General features: G+C 43.9%; 1 protein-coding gene across 3 annotated transcripts in view; it reads right to left on the bottom strand.

Moving 5' to 3' along the window:
• The window catches only part of GRIA2 (glutamate ionotropic receptor AMPA type subunit 2), a 117,011-nt gene that overhangs the window by 32,725 nt on the left and 65,156 nt on the right, over window positions 1-19,130 (bottom strand). For all 3 annotated transcript variants that reach the window (XM_061584420.1, XM_061584421.1, XM_061584419.1), the window contains exons 4-5: window positions 11,118-11,314; window positions 9,372-9,425 (exon numbers count right to left, since the gene is read on the bottom strand). In XM_061584420.1, coding sequence (XP_061440404.1) covers window positions 9,372-9,425; window positions 11,118-11,314 — 251 coding nt within the window. The remainder of the gene's footprint in view (window positions 1-9,371; window positions 9,426-11,117; window positions 11,315-19,130) is intronic.

Below are 19,130 nucleotides of genomic sequence, written 5' to 3' on the forward strand. Positions count from 1 at the left end.
TGGATTAGTCCACCATTGGCTTTGGACCAGCTGGCATACAGTCCTCAACAGAAAAAAAGTTTTCTCAACCCTGTTTAAACTAATCACAGTTAGTTTAGTTAATAAACAAACTAAGCCAGTTACAGGAAGTGGATGCTTCCAACTTCCTCCTCATGGACATGCCAGAGGAAGCAAAGGAAGAGGAATCACACTGGCAGCTGATGGCTCCATGTCAGTGGGGAAGTGGGATCCACTCTAGGATCTAGTACATTTTAAAAATGCCTCGGTGGTGTCGGTCTCACATTAAAAAAAAATCACATTTAACAGTGTTGGTAAATGCTTGAGTTAAAGCATTTGACTTAAAAGTAAGAAGGTGGTGGCACAAAACCTTTTCAGTTCTTGTGGTGTTCCTCTGTGTGGACAGCTCTATGCATGCAGCCACTTCTTTGCAGATATTCCAAACAATACACAGATGTCATGGGAGAGGCCAACAGGGCACATCATGTCAGGAATAGGGCAAGCAGGCATGTTCCTGAACCCTATTCCACTTTTAAGTACAGACCTTATCCCAGTCTGCATCTGTGTTGGAATTGCTTTTAAGATGTTTTAAAAGCTTTTAAAAAAAGATGTTCTTAAAGATGTTTGGTTTTAATATGTTTTAGTGCTTTTGTTTACCACCCTAGGCTCTTACTGAGAGGAAGGGCAGGATATAAATCTAATAAATAAATAACAATAAATAAATCTAATAAATAAATAATAAATTATTCCCCTCTAGGATGCACACCTTAAAGTGGGGAGGTTTGAGAGTGTTGAAGAAGGTGGGAGCAATGCCATCAGGAGTCTAGACCAAGGGGCTAGACTCTTAGCAGGGGCACCCAAGGCAAAAGGGTCACCAGACTAAGATACATCCAAACTCAGAGGAAGACACTGGTAAACCACCTCAGAATACCTCTTACCACAAAAACCCTATGAACAGAGTATCCAAAATGCAACACGAGATAGTGAGGGAAGATGAAACCCCCAGGTCAGAAGGCACTCATCGAGCTACTGGGGAGGAACAAAGGACAAGTACGAGTAGCGCTGTGACTAATGACGCAGCTGGGTCAAAGCTAAAAGGAAGCCCAGAGGCTGATATGCACAGATGTGAAAGGAGAGTCTGGAGTTGTACGATGCACACAATGGGAACATGGAATGTGAGAAGCATGAACGAGGGAAAGTTAGAAATCGTCAAGCAAGAAATGGAATGTATCAACATTACAATACTTGGCATGAGGGAATTAAAATGGACAGGAACGGGACATTTTCAATCAGGCAACCACAAAATATTTTATGCAGGAAATGAGAAATTAAGACGAAACGGGGTTGCTTTAATAATGAGAAGTGATGTAGCAAGAACAATTAGGAGCTATAACGCAAGGTCTGATATCAATGATATTAAATAGAAACCTGTTAACATAACCATCATCCAAGTCTACACTCCAACAGCAAACAGAGAAGAGGAATTGGAGAGATTTTATGCAGAAGTACAGGACGAAATAGATCACACACCAAAACAAGATGTGCTGATAAGCATGGGGAACTGGAATATAAAAGTAAGGAACAGAGAAGAAATAGAAATAGTGGGAAAATGGGTTTTAGGAGACAGAAATGAAGCAGGAGAAAGACTTATTGAATTCTGTGAAACCAGTAATTTGTTTCTTGCAAACACATTTTTTCAGCAACCGAAAAGACGACTGTACATGTGGACATCACCAAATGGTCAATATAGGAATCAAATCGATTATGTAATTGGTAGCAGAAGGTGGAGAAGTTCCATACTTTCTGCAAAAAACAAGACCAGGAGCAGACTGTGTTACAGATCATGAACTGGTCGTATCGAAAATCAGAGTAAAGCTAAAGGAGAACAACAGAGCAATCATAATGCCACAATACAATTTAAATAACATCGCAGAAGAATATAAAGATCAAATAAGGAACAGATTTGAGACTTTAAACTTAGTTGACAGAGAACCAGAAGAACTATGGAGTGAAGTCAGAGACATTATCAGGGAAGAATGAAAAAAGACAATCAAGATTCTACAACAAAGGCTTTTACCACATATGGAGCGAGAAATGCCAGACTTCCAAGCTGGATTTAGAAAGGGAAGAGGCATCAGAGATCATATCGCAAACATACGTTGGACAATAGAACAGACCAAGGAATTTCAGAAGCCTTTGATTGTGTACAGTAGGGCCCCGCTTGTCGGCACCCCTCTTTTCAGCGTTTCACTAATATGGCAGCGCCAGCAGGGCGATCAGCTGTAGTGCAGGGAGCTCCAGCCACTGTGCTCCAGCTGACAGTGATCAGCTGGAGCACGAGAGCTCCCTGCGCTCCAGCTGATCAGCTGTAGTGGGAGATCAGCTGGAGCGCGGGGAGCTCTCATGCTACAGCTGATTGCTGTCAGCTGGAGCGTGGTGGCTGGAGCTCCCCACGCTACAGCTGGAGCTTGCGATCAGCTGTAGGGCGGGGAGCTCCCGTGCTACAGCTTAGGGCCCCACTTTCTGGAGGGTTTTGCTTCTCTGTGGGGGCCTGTAACAGAACCTGCCATATGAGTGGGGCCCTACTGTACATCGTGAAAAACTATGGAATGCTTTAAAAGAAAGAGGGGTGCTACAGCATCTGATTGTCCTGATGCGCAACCTATACTCTGGACAAGAGGCCACTGTAAGGACAGAATATGGAGAAACCGATTGGTTTCCATTCGGAAAGGGTGTGAGACAGGGTTGTATTTTATCACCCTATTTGTTTAATCTATATGCAGAACATATCATACGGAAAGTGGGATTGGACCAAGATGAAGGAGGTGTGAAAACTGAAGGGAAAAATATCAATAATTTAAGATATGCAGCCGATACCATACTGCAAACAGAAACCAGTAATGATTTGAAATGAATGCTGATGAAAGTTAAAGAGGAAAGCGCAAAAGCAGGACTACAGCTGAACGTCAAAAAGACTAAAGTAATGACAACAGAAGATTTATGTAACTTTACAGTTGACAATGAGGACATTGAACTTGTCAAGGATTATCAATACCTTGGCACAGTCATTAACCAAAATGGAGACAATAGTCAAGAAATCAGAAGAAGGCTGGAACTGGGGAGGGCAGCAATGAGAGAACTTAGAAAAGGTCCTGAAATGCAAAGATGTATCACTGAACACTAAAGTCAGGATCATTCAGAACATGGCATTCCTGATCTCTATGTATGGATGTGAAAGCTGGACAGTGAAAAAAGTGGGTAAGAGAAAAATCAACTCATTTGAAATGTGGTGTTGGAGGACAGCATTGCAGATACCATGGATTGTGGCCTATTGCCGAAATAAAACACAAACACCATTCATTGGGTTAAATCATGGGCCACTTTATTAAATCAATTAGAATAATGAACCTGCAGAGGGGAAATCAAGTGCGGGAGCATTCTGATGATCCAGGCAAAGCCTGCTTGCAGCCATAGGGCGACTAAACCTTGCCTGAGCCCGGGGCTGCCCTGTGCCAGACCCCAGCTCAGGCCACACCCTGAAGATGTGTAGGGGGTCCAACCCGCATCACTGCCCCCCGGAGCCGTGAAACTCCGAGCGGATGAGGCACGTTGGCCCCAAAGGCGGCCCATGTTCTGCCCCCTGGGCCGTATAGCCCTGAGCTGCAGGCCCCCGGACCGCCAATCGCCCCCAAAGGTGCCTAAAGGTGTCACCTAGCTGCCCTTTCCCTTTAAACCTTTTCCCGCACTTCTTTGCCACAAAAGGGGGACAAGCCTCTGCTTAGTCTCCCTTTACCCCACACCCGATAAGAATCTCGTGCAGACCCCTCTGCAGGTCCATCAAGAAGATGCCATCGTTGCCCCACGAACTGCATGTCCACGCATGCCTGCTACTGAGGGCCTTGCCCTCCATGTCTGACCACAGCAGACGACCCAAGGCTACCGAGGCCTCAACTGCATGTCCTCACATGCCTGCCACTGAGGGCCTTGCCCTCCATGTCTGACCACAGCAGATGACCCGAGTCTACCGAGGCCTCAACTGCATGTCCTCACATGCCTGCCACTGAGGGTCTTGCCCTCCATGTCTGACCACAGCAGACGACCCGAGGCTACCGAGGCCTCAACTGCATGTCCTCACATGCCTGCCACTGAGGGCCTTGCCCTCCATGTCTGACCACAGCAGACGAACAGATGCTATTGTGGTCTCAACTGCATGTCTTCACATGTCTTGCCCTTCAGTAACCAAGGTAATTCCCACCCAGGGGAATGAACACCACCTGCAGAACCTTCCGCCCTGAACCCTGCTGGAACAACATGGGTAGGAGACCATTCCAGTGCATACTCTGTCGACCCAGCCACCAAACTGTGGCCCACCATCAGAGGCTCAGCTGTGAACCAATGTGCATTTGCGGCCTCAAGGCCAGCCTATGAGATCATGCCATGGCTGCAGAGTAGGCTGCGCGTCTGCTCCATCCCCATCCAGCAACCTGCCAAAACAGAAACAATCGTGAACAGTTGGGTCGCGGACCTTCAGACTCGCCCCCAGGGTGAATGTATTCCATGCGCCCCCTACTTCCACCTCCTGACGGCGTGCACCTGCATATACCAAAACCAAATAGACCGTCCCAGGTAGGCAATTCCACTGCCGGGTAGGCAACCCCCATTCCGGAGGAGCATGTCCCTCAAACCCCCATGGGTCTGCTCCCAGGCACTGCGACACTAGACTGAAACTTTATAAGGGAAGATCCCTCCCCCTGAATATCAGGCAACCAGGCCTGTAGCTTCAGGCCAAAAACACTATGACGCCGTCATGGGGAAGTGTCCAGTCCAGGGGGAGGGTAAAATAATGTGGACTGACTCTTGTACCCCTGGTCTGCCTGGAAGTCTGACCTGGCCCCCAAACACCCTTGCCCCCCATCCGGAAGGCTCCAAATTAAGTGTGAGGGCCGCTACATGCAACTGCTGAGCTTTGAAACATGATGGTCACACGGCACCTCCCTGATCTACAATCCCTGGCGGGTCAGGTGAACACGGATGATGAGGATAAGGGGTATGGGGGTGTGCATGGGCCAGCTGGCCAGCACATGACATATCCCAAGACATCTGAATGGTCCTAAAGGCCCCCTGCCAGCCTACCTTGCGACACACTGACAGACAAGCTACACTCCTACCATCTGTGATGAATTCCAGCACGTGATTCATAGGAATAGGCCACACTTTGCATAGCCCTTGCCAGCCCCTAACTCCCAGGAATCCCCTCCTGCCCTCTGATAGCTGGTGAGCATGCTGGGGCAGCAGATAGGCATATGGCCATCTCTGACTCCCTTCCCCCACCTCCCAGTATGCGGTATGGGACTAGCTGAGTTGGTCCTTCCTCTAACTGAAACACCATTGACGCGCCGCAGGAAAGGAGGGGGCCACACCACAGGCTGGCGCATAAGGCAGCCAAAAACTTTGAACTTGTGGTAAGGCTGTGAAATCCCTGTTATGGCACCATAACCCCCACCGTAGAAGGCCCCCAACACCTGAAGGGCAGGAAGCAAACACCTTCCCCAGCCCCTGAAAACTGCAGGATCTTGATCTGCAACAGTTCAAGCTTTCCAGGGCAGCCTTTCCCCAGCTGCCAAAGGAACCCCCCAGTTCATAGCTACGCTATAAACTGTGCTAACATGCACCCAAAGTCTGCCCTACCCGTGAACTGTAAATCATGAAAGTAGTGCCCCACTGCTTCTGAGCCCTCTCGTCTCCTGACTGTCCCTTCCAAGAAGGGGCTGAAGTGCTCCATGCAAGAATACAGCAGCCCCTAGGTAATGCTCTGCTGCATAGTTGACTTAAAAGGCAAAACTCAGCAGCTCAAAATCCACCGTAACAGCCGGCAATGCAGGCAGATTAGCTGCCACACTTGCCCATAAGGCATCACTGACTGACCCCACTTGTATGACGGATGGTGAATCAGTTAGACTTTGAGGTAGGGGATGATGGGAAGGGGCCAATAACCCTGCCCAACTGAATGTCTTCATCAATTGTCCCCTGGACCAGTGCATCCATAGGATCCGGAAAACCGCATAATAAAGAAAAACCACATCATAAAATGAGTCTCCCCATAACTGGGCAGTCTGCAATCAAGGTCCATAGCCCTCGAGCGTAGCTGGGAAGGGACACTTTTCTCGAGCAGCCTCTGCTGGGGGCTGCTTCCCACTCCTTTGAGGGGACCTGGCCCCACATAGCCTTCTGGCTTGTTGTTGTGCCTTTAATAGCAGGTTCGTATTCAGCAGTTATTAGATGGCATGGAGTTAAGCAATGTCATCTTCTAATGTCTGCAGATCAAATGCCTCTTAAAGGCACAGGACTAGAGGCCTGTAAAAAAGGTGGGCACCTTATCTACAGACCAGTTTGTAAACTAGCTAAAGAGAAGATGCAAGCAAATGTGCAGCCTGCACGTGATTAATTCCATTATGTTTAAATAATTTACTCAGAAAAATATGAATTGGACCAATTCTATGCATACTTACTTATGAGAAAATCCCGAGTGTATCGTTACTTCTTCCCCTGGAAGGGTGCATGTGATTGCACGCATACAGAATCCTATGTGTTTTTACTCAGAATATCACAGATTAAATGGGTTTTAGGACAGAGGTTTATGGGACTTAACTGATGGAAAGGTTCATATATTTTTACCTGGGTTTTGAAGAATGTATTTGGGGGGGGGGGAGAAGCTTAACAGTGGGGAAAAAAGGGGGGGATGAGTTCCCTTTGCATTTTGGAGTAGAGGTAGTTTTGGAGGTGAGGTTGCAGCACTAACTGGGGTCCCTACTGGCTCCTGCCGTCTCCTTTCTGTCTCCAGCTGCCCCCCACCCTCCTCAAAAAGCCTCTGCTCTTTGTAATTACATTGCATTGCTCCAATCCAAATGGCCGCTACGCTATGACAGAGCATCTTTCTAGGTTATTCTGCAAAAGAAGTGGCGGCCACAGGCAGCAGGAGGGTGAAATTTAAAAGAGGATTAAATTTAAAAGAGGATTAGGACAGGGCTATCAATGGCTACTAGCCATGATGGCTGTGCTCTGCCAGCCTAGTCAGAGGCAGTATGCTTCTGAAAACCAGTTGCCGGAAGCCTCAGGAGGGGAGAGTGTTCTTGCACTCGGGTCCTGCTTGCGGGCTTTCCCCAGGCACCTGGTTGGCCACTGCGAGAACAGGATGCTGGACCAGATGGGCCACTGGCCTGATCCAGCAGGTTCTTCTTATGTTCTTAACCCATGGCTGCTAAGCTCTGGAGGAAACCAAGTTAGGGAAGGCTGACTTATAATCATAAGATCACCTAGCTTTTCATTTTCATAAACTGTTGTGGTACCTCAGTTTGGTTCTTCAACTGAATCCCTTTTTAAACAGTATTGTCACACATTGTATCACACTGATTCACCATTCTGTGCAGTGAGGGCCCAAAACTTTTTGCTGCCTAAAGACAAGCCCAAATGGCACTCCCTCCTTTCCTCCACATACATACATTACAGCCAACACTGATATCCCACCCTTCTGTTGCATTTTCAGTTCTCAGGGAAGTGAACATCAGGAATTAAAATAATTATATATATCCCACAGGAATTAAATGATTGACAACAAAAATAAGCAGCTGTTTTTTAAATAAAAACACTCAACTAAATTGTACTGAATGGTTTTGATGTTCAAACAAAAATCAACCACCTGAATTTCCCACTATCCAGGGATCTGCAGTTCTGACTCATTTAAACTTCAGATGCATTTTCCATCTCCACTGCATATTAACATATCCTCCTGCTAGGATACTTTGAAAAACATGGATTAAATGCTAGCTTGCTCTTTATAGTTCCATGGGTAGATCGAGATAATGAATCAGCTGCCTTTTTATGAACAGACACAGAGAATCAACAGGACTAATCAAGTAGTTTGGGGACCAAAATCTTTCTTAACCTCATTGCCATGCTTGCCATTCTCACTGATGCACAGGATGGTGCTTTCAAGATAAACCAAGAAGCCAACCAAGTAATTAAAAGGAAGCTGGTAAAGGTCCTTGGCTGGCACTCATTGCATGATTAACAATCAAACAACAAAGCACTAGTTTAGATCTTATTTACCGAGTGCAAGGGCTGAAAAAGACCTCTTGATGGCAACTGGGAAGAATAGCATAAGCAGGCTGATCCTTTGTATGCTACTTAGAAGTAATTCTCACCGCATTCAGTGGGCCTTATTTATTCTCTAAGTGTGCTTAGGCACGCAACCATAAATCTTCCTTACACCACCTCGCCGCAGCTGAAAGTCCTCCCGCGCCTCGCCGCCGCCGGAAGTCCTCATGTGTGCCGTCGCAGCCGCAAGGCCGGCCCATCAAAGGCCTTGCCGTGGCCCGAATGCCTCCCGTGCCTCACCGGGGCCAGAAGGCCCCCTGCGTTCCACTGCCGCCGCTGCCCCCGCAAGGCCGGCGCACCAAAGGTCCCGCCACGACCGAAAGGCCCCGCCGTGGCCGGAAGGCCTCCCATGCCTCGCCTGCGCCTGAAGGGTCCCCGCGCCACGCAGCAGCCGCCGCCAAAATTCAAAGGAGGGCGGGAGGCTGGTGGAGTGGCCTTAAATGGCCTTCAGCCACCCCGCCTCCTTCCTGTGTGTCACAATGGCGTGCCGGCGCGCCGCGTGCACGCCCGATGGTGGCCTGAGCTTCGGCTGTGGCCACAAACTCGCCCCTTTGCCCGGAAGTACCGGGCACGGAACGGGATTGTGAAGAAGACAGATAATTGGGTGTTAGAACAAATTAAACCAGAACTATCATTAGAAACTAAAATGATGAAACTGAGGTTATCCTACTTTGGACACATCATGAGAAGACATGATTCACTAGAAAAGACAATAATGCTGGGAAAAACAGAAGGGAGTGGAAAAAGAGGAAGGCCAAACAAGAGATGGATTGATTCCATAAAGGAAGCCACAGACCTGAACTTACAAGGTCTGAACAGGGTAGTTCATGAGAGATGCTATTGGAGGTCACTGGTTCATAGGGTCGCCATAAGTCATAATTGACTTGAAGGCACGTAACAACAACAAACACATAGAGAATAATGACTACATAAGAATAGAGTAAATGGGCCATAAGAGTGTCATAAGAAGAGATGAATGGGCAAGCGGATGAGCAGAACAGAGTAGAAAGCTGATTGTTAACAGAAAAGAGGCTGATCATTTCATATAATGTGACATATTTCAGGGATACATCCCACAGCCCTCATTATTAAGCATTATTAAGGTGTTTTCTGGATAGAAATCTCTTAATGAACTATACAATATAAAATCCCTCCCCTCCCCCACATGTTCTTCAGTCTCTGGAACTTGAGGTGCAGGTGCTAGTATTAAAGTAACTTACCAAATTTGCAATGATGTAGTGGTATCCTTTTACATGTTTGCCAATTGTAATAACCTGGAAGAGAAATAAGTATCTCATTTGACCAGGGAAGGCAAAGATACTATAAGATACACTTAATAAAATAATGTATGATTAATCACTGATTACACTGTAACATTTCTGGTGTTGGACTGAACCTTTTAGAAACTTGTTTCCATTTGGAAATTGACTTTAAAGGCAATGTCTCTCTGCTTGAGCTCCTTACAGCTTATAGCAGGGATGGGGAACTTTTGGCCCTCCAGATGTTGCTGAACTACAACTCTCATCAGTCCTAGCCAGCATTTCCAAGGGCCGGGGCTAATGGGAATTGTAGTTCAGAAATAACTGAAGGGTCAAAGGTTCTTCACACCTGGTCTATAGCACCCCTGGAAGAGTGCATGACTCACTGATTGGCACCCTGAAAAAAGGCACTCCTGACATGGGGTGAGGACGCACTGCAACATTTTGTTGCAGGTCCCACTTAAATGCTACATTATTTAAACATGGTGCCAATGCAAGGAACAGTCATTCTCTTTCTGACTTTGAAATTTCTCCTGTGCTTGAGAAACATTCTTGCATTCATTCACATGCTTAAAAGAGGAAGAGCCCATTGTTAGCCTCTCCTAGGAGAAAAAAAGTGCTACTACTATGGAAGAAGTACAACCTGTTCTGCAATCAGCTACATACTTGTGTGGTTTTTTAATTGAGTTCTAGAGATGTTGATGGAACTTCAAGTTAACTGGATAGTGTAGCTCAGACTGAGTGTCTTTTAATTTATCATTGAACAAATACAAACCAAAGTCTCCACATTTCATTACAGGTATCAGCCTTTTAAACTTCCCTGATGGCCAGAAGCACATATTAGACTTCTTTTGATAAATGCCAAAACTAAAAGCTCTCACTTTGAGAAATGATGGAAGCAAAGCATTCCACCCAGAGCCTTCAGCTTACAGATTCATTTTCTACAACTTAAAAGCATTTTAATCTGCTCACCCCTGTGTCTACCTGTCTGCGTGAGTAACAGAGCAATTCTAACCCCAGCTGGACAGGATCAGGGAGTAATGGGTGGTGAAGCCACCACTGCATCTGCAGTCTTGCCACTCAGTCAGGGTGTAAGGCAGGGGAGCAGGTAAAACCCTGCTCTATGCCACACCAGCCTGGACCTGCTGTAGCAACTGGGTACAATGCATCAAGTGATGACAATGCAGCCAGCTCAGGATCCAGCAGATTCTAGGCTAGCTAAGTCCCTCCCCATTTCTGCCTCTGGAACATCTGTTTCTGCAGACTACTGCCAGTGGGAATGCTACCAGTGATACTTCCGCCCACACTTTTATGGGGAGCTCTTCACCAGAATCCATCAACAAAGGCCAGTGCGGAAATTATGGGCTGGGTAGAGGGAGATTTCCACCCCATTGGGGTTTGGGGGAACCCCCAGAACAGATTTAGGGGGTATGTGGGAGGAGGAGAGGGGGAGAACATTTCATTGTATCAGTAAGAACCCTTGTAATCTTGGCATCTTGATGAGCTGGATAATCTGCTTGACGTATCAGCATTGTTAGAATATTCTTGTCAATGCCAAAGTATGCACAAAATAAGAGAAAAAAATGTAATTTTATTGCCAATTCTGGACCAAACACAAATAAATCCTCACAATAAATCAGCACTTCATGATTACATTTGATATATGCTCACACTGCTAGACATTAAAAAAAATAAGAGTAAGCAAACCTGGTCTACAATGTCGTTGACTTTATCCCGTTCACAGTCAAGAATTACTCGCCTTTCCTTTTTTACCTCCAGATCCTGAAACAATGAGCGGTATGTTTCATCTTTTCTATCATTATTAATGTTCCCCACATTTATAGCAGTCACTTGCCATTTCTTTTCAGCTGCAGTATCCAGTACAGCTTGTAGTGTTGACAAACCTGGTAAGATAGAAATATATAATACAAACTCAACTCTAGATGCATGAATCATAGGTAGGGTTGGTTGAATATGTCAATTTCAGTTTCTCTGCATCTCATTTTTCTAGTTTGGTATGTAATTTCCCCTAATATACATATTTCTGCAAAGCAATTTTCCCTAATATAATGTATTAATTAATGTTACTAATATATGCATTGATGTGCACATTTCACCTTGGTATATGCATTTTTGTTGACATTAGTTGGCTGGAGAACTGCATTGCAAAATTCAGACACCTGTGAATTTTGAAGGGTGGCTGAGTTTTGGGTCATGTGTTGTTTCAGAAAGTGCAAATAAGGCAAGTTTGCTTATAAACATGAACTTAATTGAACTTTCTTCCCCATCCCTACACTTAGGTTAATTAATTTCTAGGATAACGCAGCAACTAGCTCAACAAACCAGAATCCAAAAGATAAAAAATGAACCAATGGCCATACCTTTCTGAGTTCATAATACATCTTTTTTTATATACTACAGGCTCTTTTCAGAAGAGATTTTGCTACTGTGGAGCCCTGTCTCTTAAAAAAGGGCCAGGAGAAAAATACTACTACACCTGCTGAATCAGTAACTGAATGCAATTGAATTGTCTTTTGTGCTTGAGAGACAACACATTTAAAGCCTTCTGGTTAAGTGCAGTAAGATCAGCACCAGCAGTTGGAATCTTCAGAAGGCTGGGGAAGAAGACTCACTATCATTGCCCTTTCCAACAATTTCCTTTTGCTGCTGTGAATCTCCTTGGGGAGGAGAGATGAGGGAGCCAGCTGTGAATCAGCTAGGCTGGTGAGAAGATCCTACTTGCTCTGAACGCCATTGACTGGTCAGTTGAGTGATTTTCTGTTAAATTTCATTTTGTTCTGTACTTATGTGTTAAGTCTAGATTATAGCGTGCTACAGTTACTTAGGACAGGTAATATCATCGTCCTGGATTAGGAAATTATAAACTGACTCCCCTCAATAATTTAATGAATAGCACTCATGCAATGAAGCAAGCTGGATGAAGACTAGAGCACCAGTGGCATAAGTGTCGCAGTGAAGCCTCCTGGACACTGGTTAGTGCACATAATTATGACTATCATGTGGCAGCATACAGCTTGCATTGCATCCTCTAGTAGCTGACCACCTGGGTTATTTCAGATGGTCCAGAGGTTACTGATCCCATGGGGGGGGGCTCTTAAGCATTTGAAGACCTGCTGTCTTAGAATCATAGAACAGTAGAATTGGAAGGGGCCTATAAGGCCATCAAGTCTTCACATTGAGGATAAAGCCACTCAGCTTGGGAGTGACCTTGACTCTGCAGTTGTTGCAGTTCAAGATGAAGGCTCCAAAGACAGAAACTGTGATGTGTTGTGGGATCAATTTCAACTTATGCAGTTAGCTAAAAAGGACATGGCGCTGGTGGCTATGTGCCCAGCCACATGCTCTCTTGACCCCTGTCCCTCCTGAATTATTAAATCTAGCATGCGGGGGGGGTGTCGACTGGTTGGGTCCAGAGCATGGTTAATGCTTCATTGTATGAAGGGGTGATCCCTGTGTTATGAATGGACCTTGGACTTCCTCATCAGTATAGCTCACTAGAAATGCAAGTTCCCCTATTGTGAGGGTAGCAAGACCTTTTGCTGGAGTTAATCCACACATCACCCCCAAAGAATTTACCCTTAACCCAATGACACACACAGAAAGTAAAATAAAGAGTGGTTTTATTAAGAAAAGAAACAAGGAAAAATATTGCAGTGTACAATTACAGTTAATATTTGATCAGTGTCTAACTATTACTTATTTGTGCGTTTGGTAGAGTTAGATAGACTAAAGCAAAGAGACTAAACCTTATGCACATTTCAGAGTTCACTTCACCCATACAGAAGGAAAATAAAAGAAAGAAGCCCAGAAGTTATGTATACCCTTTCTGGAGAGTTGCTGCAAGTCTAAGGCTGAGAGAGAGACTTTAGTATCTAGCCCAATGGGCCAAGGCTCCACCTTCATGTAAACAATGCTAGAATTGAACGATCTCACCCAAATCCTTAGCTCTGAAGCTCTGTGTTTGTCCCGATGATGCTAGGGAGCCTTGGTAAGTAAGGCAGCCATTGGAACCCTCCAGCAGAAGAACTGCCAACCCCTTCTAACCCCTCATTTTTTATAATTTTTCTAACTGAACTGAACCCAATGTAAACCTGACTAAGAAGATGCGGACGTGACAGATAAGAACAATGAAAGAATTTAGGATTGACGGTCAAGGAAACTGTTTTTTTCTGGAAACCATTCCTCGATAAATTCCCAAATAATAGCTGCAACCTCCCTGCTGTAAATTCCTGATGTTTCAGATAATCATTATCCTGTCTCCTCCTAAAGGTTAAGGTTATCATAAACTTTATGCAAAATGTTTCTTTGTTTGAAAAGAGCACCTGATTCTTACTGGGTGACATTCCCCAAATTTTCCATGAGAGTCATGAAGTCTATACCCTCAGGCTTTCAAGATATGTAGCTACTCAGTGGTCACACAGAGACTGTTTCCCAGGAATCTTTGCTGTTGCAGAGTTTTCCGAACTCTGGTTCAATGAAGTGAATCAGATTTAAAATCCCCAATATTTTATCCCTCATTACACCTCCTGTCTTGAAAGAGGTGGTGGTGCAGCCATTCCTAAAGAAACCAGCCCTGGACTCTTTGGACTGGAATAACTATAGACCAGTTGCAAATGCCCCCTTCTTGAGGAAGGTGGTGAGGAGTTGTGGTGGGACAGCTGCAAGTATACTTGGATGAAATATATTGTTTAGATCTGTTCCAATCTGGGTTCAGGCCTGGCTGTGGGACTGAGTCGACCTTGGTCACCCTGATGGATGTCCTTGGTCACCTTTTATAGAGTGGGAGAAGGGGAGTGCAATCTTGCTTCTACTTCTGTGTAGCTTTCGATTTCCCATGGTATCCTCCTGGACCAGCTCCATGGAATGGGAATTGGGGGCTCTGTGTTACAGTGGTTCTGATCCTATGTACGGGACAGAGAGTAGCATTGGGAGAGTGTTTTTTGGTCCTATGGCAGTTACATTGTAGGGTGCCGCAGGACACTATTTATCCTCAATGCTATTTAATATCTATATGAAACTGCTGGGAGTGGTCATGAGGAGTTTTGGGGTACGATGCCATCTGTATGCTGATAACAATCAGGTCCATTTCTCTGTAACATCTGAATCAGGAGAGGCCGTGTAGGGCCTAGACTGGTGGTTGGATGGAGTGGTGAGATGAATGAGGGAAAATAATCTGAGCTTGAAAATAACCTGACAATACAGAGGTACTGTGGATGAGTGCTACCTGTGTCCAAGAAATTGGTCAATTACCTGCCCTGGATGGGCTGCACTCCCCCTGAAGAAGCAGGCATGCAGTCTGGGGGTGTTTCTGGATCCAACATAGTCACTGGAGGCCCAGGTAGCTTCAGTGGCTAGAAGTGCCTTTCATGTGCTGCAACTGGTATGACAGCTACAGCCATTCCTGGGCCAGGACAGCTTGACCACAGTAGTTCAGATATTGGTGACTTCATGGCTGGATTACAGCAATGCACTATATATGGGGCTTCCCTTGCACTTGATCTGGAGGCTGCAGTTAGTGCAGATTGCTGCAGCACAGCTACTGCCAAGAGTGAGACCCTGTCAGCATATAACACCTCTGTTCAGATCTGTACTGGTTATTTATTTGTTACCAGGTCAAGTGCAAGATCTTATTCTTGGTATGTAAAACTGTTAAGAACCTGGGACCAGTTTACTTGAGGGATTGCCTTACCCCATATATATTGCTTCAATCTGTGGAACTGTTACTGTTACAGGTGCCACATAATACTCATTCTGCAGTTGTAAGAAAACAATCTTTTAGTGTGGCAACACTTACACTTTGGAACACCCTGCCTTTTGACATCAGGCAGGCACCTTCACTGTACTATTTCTGGTGCCTGCTTAAAATATTTTTGTTTAGACAAGTCTACCCAATCATGTAGAAGCTGCAAATGTTTTAATCTGTTTTCAGCTTATTGTTGATTTTAATTACTTCTTGAATGTTTAACTACTAGTTTTTTGTAAACTGCTTTGAGGTTTTACTACAATGAGACAAAATCAATAAATAATCTACTTCATTGCCACATATTAACCTTAGTACTATAATGAATTTGAACACAGAATCACTGCAGCGATGCACAAAGCCATTCAAGATTTTAAAAGATATATGGGAAGAAATTGCATTAATTTAATTTTTTAATTGCTTTTGTATCACACTTTTGCTCCAAGGAGCTCAAAGTGGCATCTGTGGTTCTCCCTCTTATCACTTCATCCTCACAACTACTCTGTGAGGTAGGTTAGGCTGTAACTTAGTGAGTGACCCAGTGAACTGAGTGGTGATTTGAACCCTGGATCTCTCAGGCCCTAGTCCAACACTCTGTTGATTTTGCCATCATAGTTTTCATATTTGTGCAGAGTTGAGTGGCTCCTTATACCAGTTCCACATTGCAACTTTGAATGTTTCTGTTACCCAATCCCTGATTGCCCACAATGCATGTGAACACAGAAAAAGAAAATTCCATGGACCAAAACACTGAAGAAAATATGTCCATGCTATTCTGCAGTGCAGCTACAGTTTTAGATAGTAAAATGATTACAGGCAGGCCCCGCTTATATGGCAGGTTCCGTTCTGCACCCCCGCCGTAAAGCGAAACCCCATTCACTATAATGGGCTGTGTCGCACGAAAATGCCGCGAAAATGCCGCAAAACATCGCAAAAGAGCAAAAAATACCTTTAAAATTGAAAATGAAAGCTGCCGCATCAGCGGAACGCCTTAAAGCAGAACGCCGTAAAGCGGGGCCCTACTGTATAATATAACCTTTGAAAAAGTTAGCAAATGGTTCTGCCTGTTAAACACTAAAGAAAATGTCAAAAGGGCCACTGTAATCAAACAGGTAATTACTTCTGGAGTGTGGAAAGGACCCCGTAAGGTTTTTTAAATGCCTTACTGAGGATTCCTGCTACTACTACTGTACTTGTCCATGTTGACATTGCACTACCCAAAGTGGTGGAATGGGTAGAACAAGGAATAAAACATCATGAGTCTCCTTTCTAATATGTTAAATCTTCAGATACTAATTAGGAACAAGAGAAAACACTTCTGAACTTCAAGAGCCCATAACAAGGCTGCCTGGTGAGTACAGTAATCTGTCAAAGGGAACAAGACAATTATTTGAAATGTTAGAGTGATGATTTATTTCCGAAAAATAAATAAATAAATCAGCGAATCAATTGTATCCTGGAACCTCTAAAATTGTACTGTTTCTATCAAAGACCCCAACTGCTGTCCCCATTTGCTAAAGAAGATTAAAGTTACAGGAGTGAAACTACAGAAAAGTTATGCTCAGTTAAGGTATGTCAACATGACTGGCAGTGTGCTGGGCATCCTCTCAGGTAGGTTTGGGCCTAGAATTGGGCAAAATCACCAACATTGGGACAAAATTGAGAATTTGAACTTTCATATTTAAAAAAGCTTCTAACTCATGGTTTTGAAGATGTTTCTAAACATCTAGACAATGATGACAATCCAACCAAGCCTAAATGGAATATTTTATCCACACGTTCAAAAGTTCTTACATCAAATAGCATCACACTTAAAACAATCTCTTGAGTAAGGAATATATCAGGAATCTTCGACTGAAACAAACCTTCATACATGAATTTATTTATTTATTTATTAAATTTATATCCCGCCCTTCCTCCCAGTAGGAGCCCAAGAGTATTTCTAAGAGTAAGAATAAGAGTATTTATTTATTTTTAAAAATTCTGTTCTTCCACCTACTTCTCCAGAGATTCAAGATGGCTAATGAAAAGCAATAAAAACAAAATAAAACAAATATAATCCCTAAAACAAAAACAAAATTACATTTAAATTAATGAGTTAACAATCTATTCAATGAGCATAGAACTAGTAAGTCAGCAAAAAATTGCACAGTCAGCCAAAGCATTTTTTGTCTGTTGTTATAAAGTCAGGCCTTAATCACCTGAATTAGTCAGTCAAAAATACAAGCAGTATTGAAGTACATTTTAGGATAAGTAGTGCCCTGCACACTGGACCCCACAGTGAGCAATAACATTTTGTTTAATCCATTGGCCTGCTGAAGCAAACACAGAAACCTTATATGTAGTGTATTTATCCCCATTCATCAGCACATAACAGATTTTTTCCTTTTCTCCTTGAAACTCTTTGGAGAATTCGTTTAAGAAATCTGTTCCTTTGAGAATTACGCAGGAAGAAATTCAGAACATGATGAACCATATGTACCTTAATCAATATAGTGGCAGGGCCTGATGACCCTCATTCAGCAAAGTTCTGCCTCTAGTTGACACCAGCTTTACCTTCCAAGATCAAAGGATCTGAGGCAGGGCCACAGGCGATCATCGAAGCATGAGAGGATGCACTTTCAGAAAAAAGTGATTTGTAAAGTAACCAGGTCCCAAATCATTAAGGCAGTGGTAGTCAATGTAGTGCCATCCAGATGTTATTAGACTACAACTCCTATAACCCCCCTGGACATCAATCCTGCTTTTTGGGGCTGATCAACAATATCTGGAGGATACCACACTGGCTACAGCTGCCTGAAGACCAACACCTTGAATTGAGCCTGGTATTTTCCCGTAAAGTGCACTTAGCCCCAGTGAAATCCAATCTATGCCAAGGAATGATTTCTTCATAACTTCACACAGCTTCCAGACCCTTCTCATCTCTTCCTTTGCTACTACAGTGTTTCTTGTACTGTAAAGTAACCAGGTCCCAAACCATTAAGGCAGGAGTAGTCAATGTGGTGCCCTCCGATGTTATTAGACTACAAAAGAACATTTTGGTTTAATAATTGCAAACAATAAAAAATAAAAAAAATAAAAAGCAAAGACAGAACAAAACGGGGATGGAGAACACAGAACGCAAATCTGCTCACATTGTATTGATTTGCACAATTTACTCATTGTCCATATGTATGGTTATAGATACTAAGAAACATTTTCTGTAATGTAATTTCAAACTACATGATGTTTATATGTCTGAATGTTTTCACTGTAAAACCTTTGGGGTTGAATGACAGTGATTTTTACAGGCAGGATAGAGGTGAGAGCATGGGATTGTTATAAATAATGCAACTAAATTCATGACCAGGAATGCTCTGCTGGTGACATCCTAAGAGGTGAACCTGCCTATCAAATAAGCTCTTCTTCAGTAGTCCTTCTCAAGTGGCCATTGGAGAGACTGTATTTTCCATGGTGGTACCCAAATTTTGGAACCCTCTCCCCAGCTGCACTATACATTTAAAGCAGTATTATACCATTTTAAACTGTCATGGATTCCCCCAGAAATTCCTAGGAACTCTAGTTTTTAAAGGGTGCTGAGAGTTGTTAGGAGACTCATATTCCCCTTAAAGAACTATAATTTCCACCATGGTTTAACAACCAACCCCTCTTTTCAGGGATCTCTGGAAATTATAACTCTATGGGGAGAATAAGGGTCTCCTAACAAGTCTCAGTGTCCTTTACAGTTCCCAGGATTCTTAGGAGGAAGCCATGACTGTTAAAGTGGTATAATATCACTTTAAAAATATAGTGCAGATGGGCCATTCTTCCCAGACATATTTGCCTGGTGCCTGAACAATAACAGAATTGACATCAGTAAAAGTCCACCCTCTCCTCTCAGTTTTTTAATGGTATGCAAGATCTTTTCCTTTCCATTTTTGTATGCAGTTTTGACCAAAGTACACATTTTTGCAAGCAAT

This window comes from Rhineura floridana, chromosome 9 (genome assembly GCF_030035675.1).
Source record: "Rhineura floridana isolate rRhiFlo1 chromosome 9, rRhiFlo1.hap2, whole genome shotgun sequence".
Classification (NCBI taxonomy): domain Eukaryota; kingdom Metazoa; phylum Chordata; class Lepidosauria; order Squamata; family Rhineuridae; genus Rhineura; species Rhineura floridana.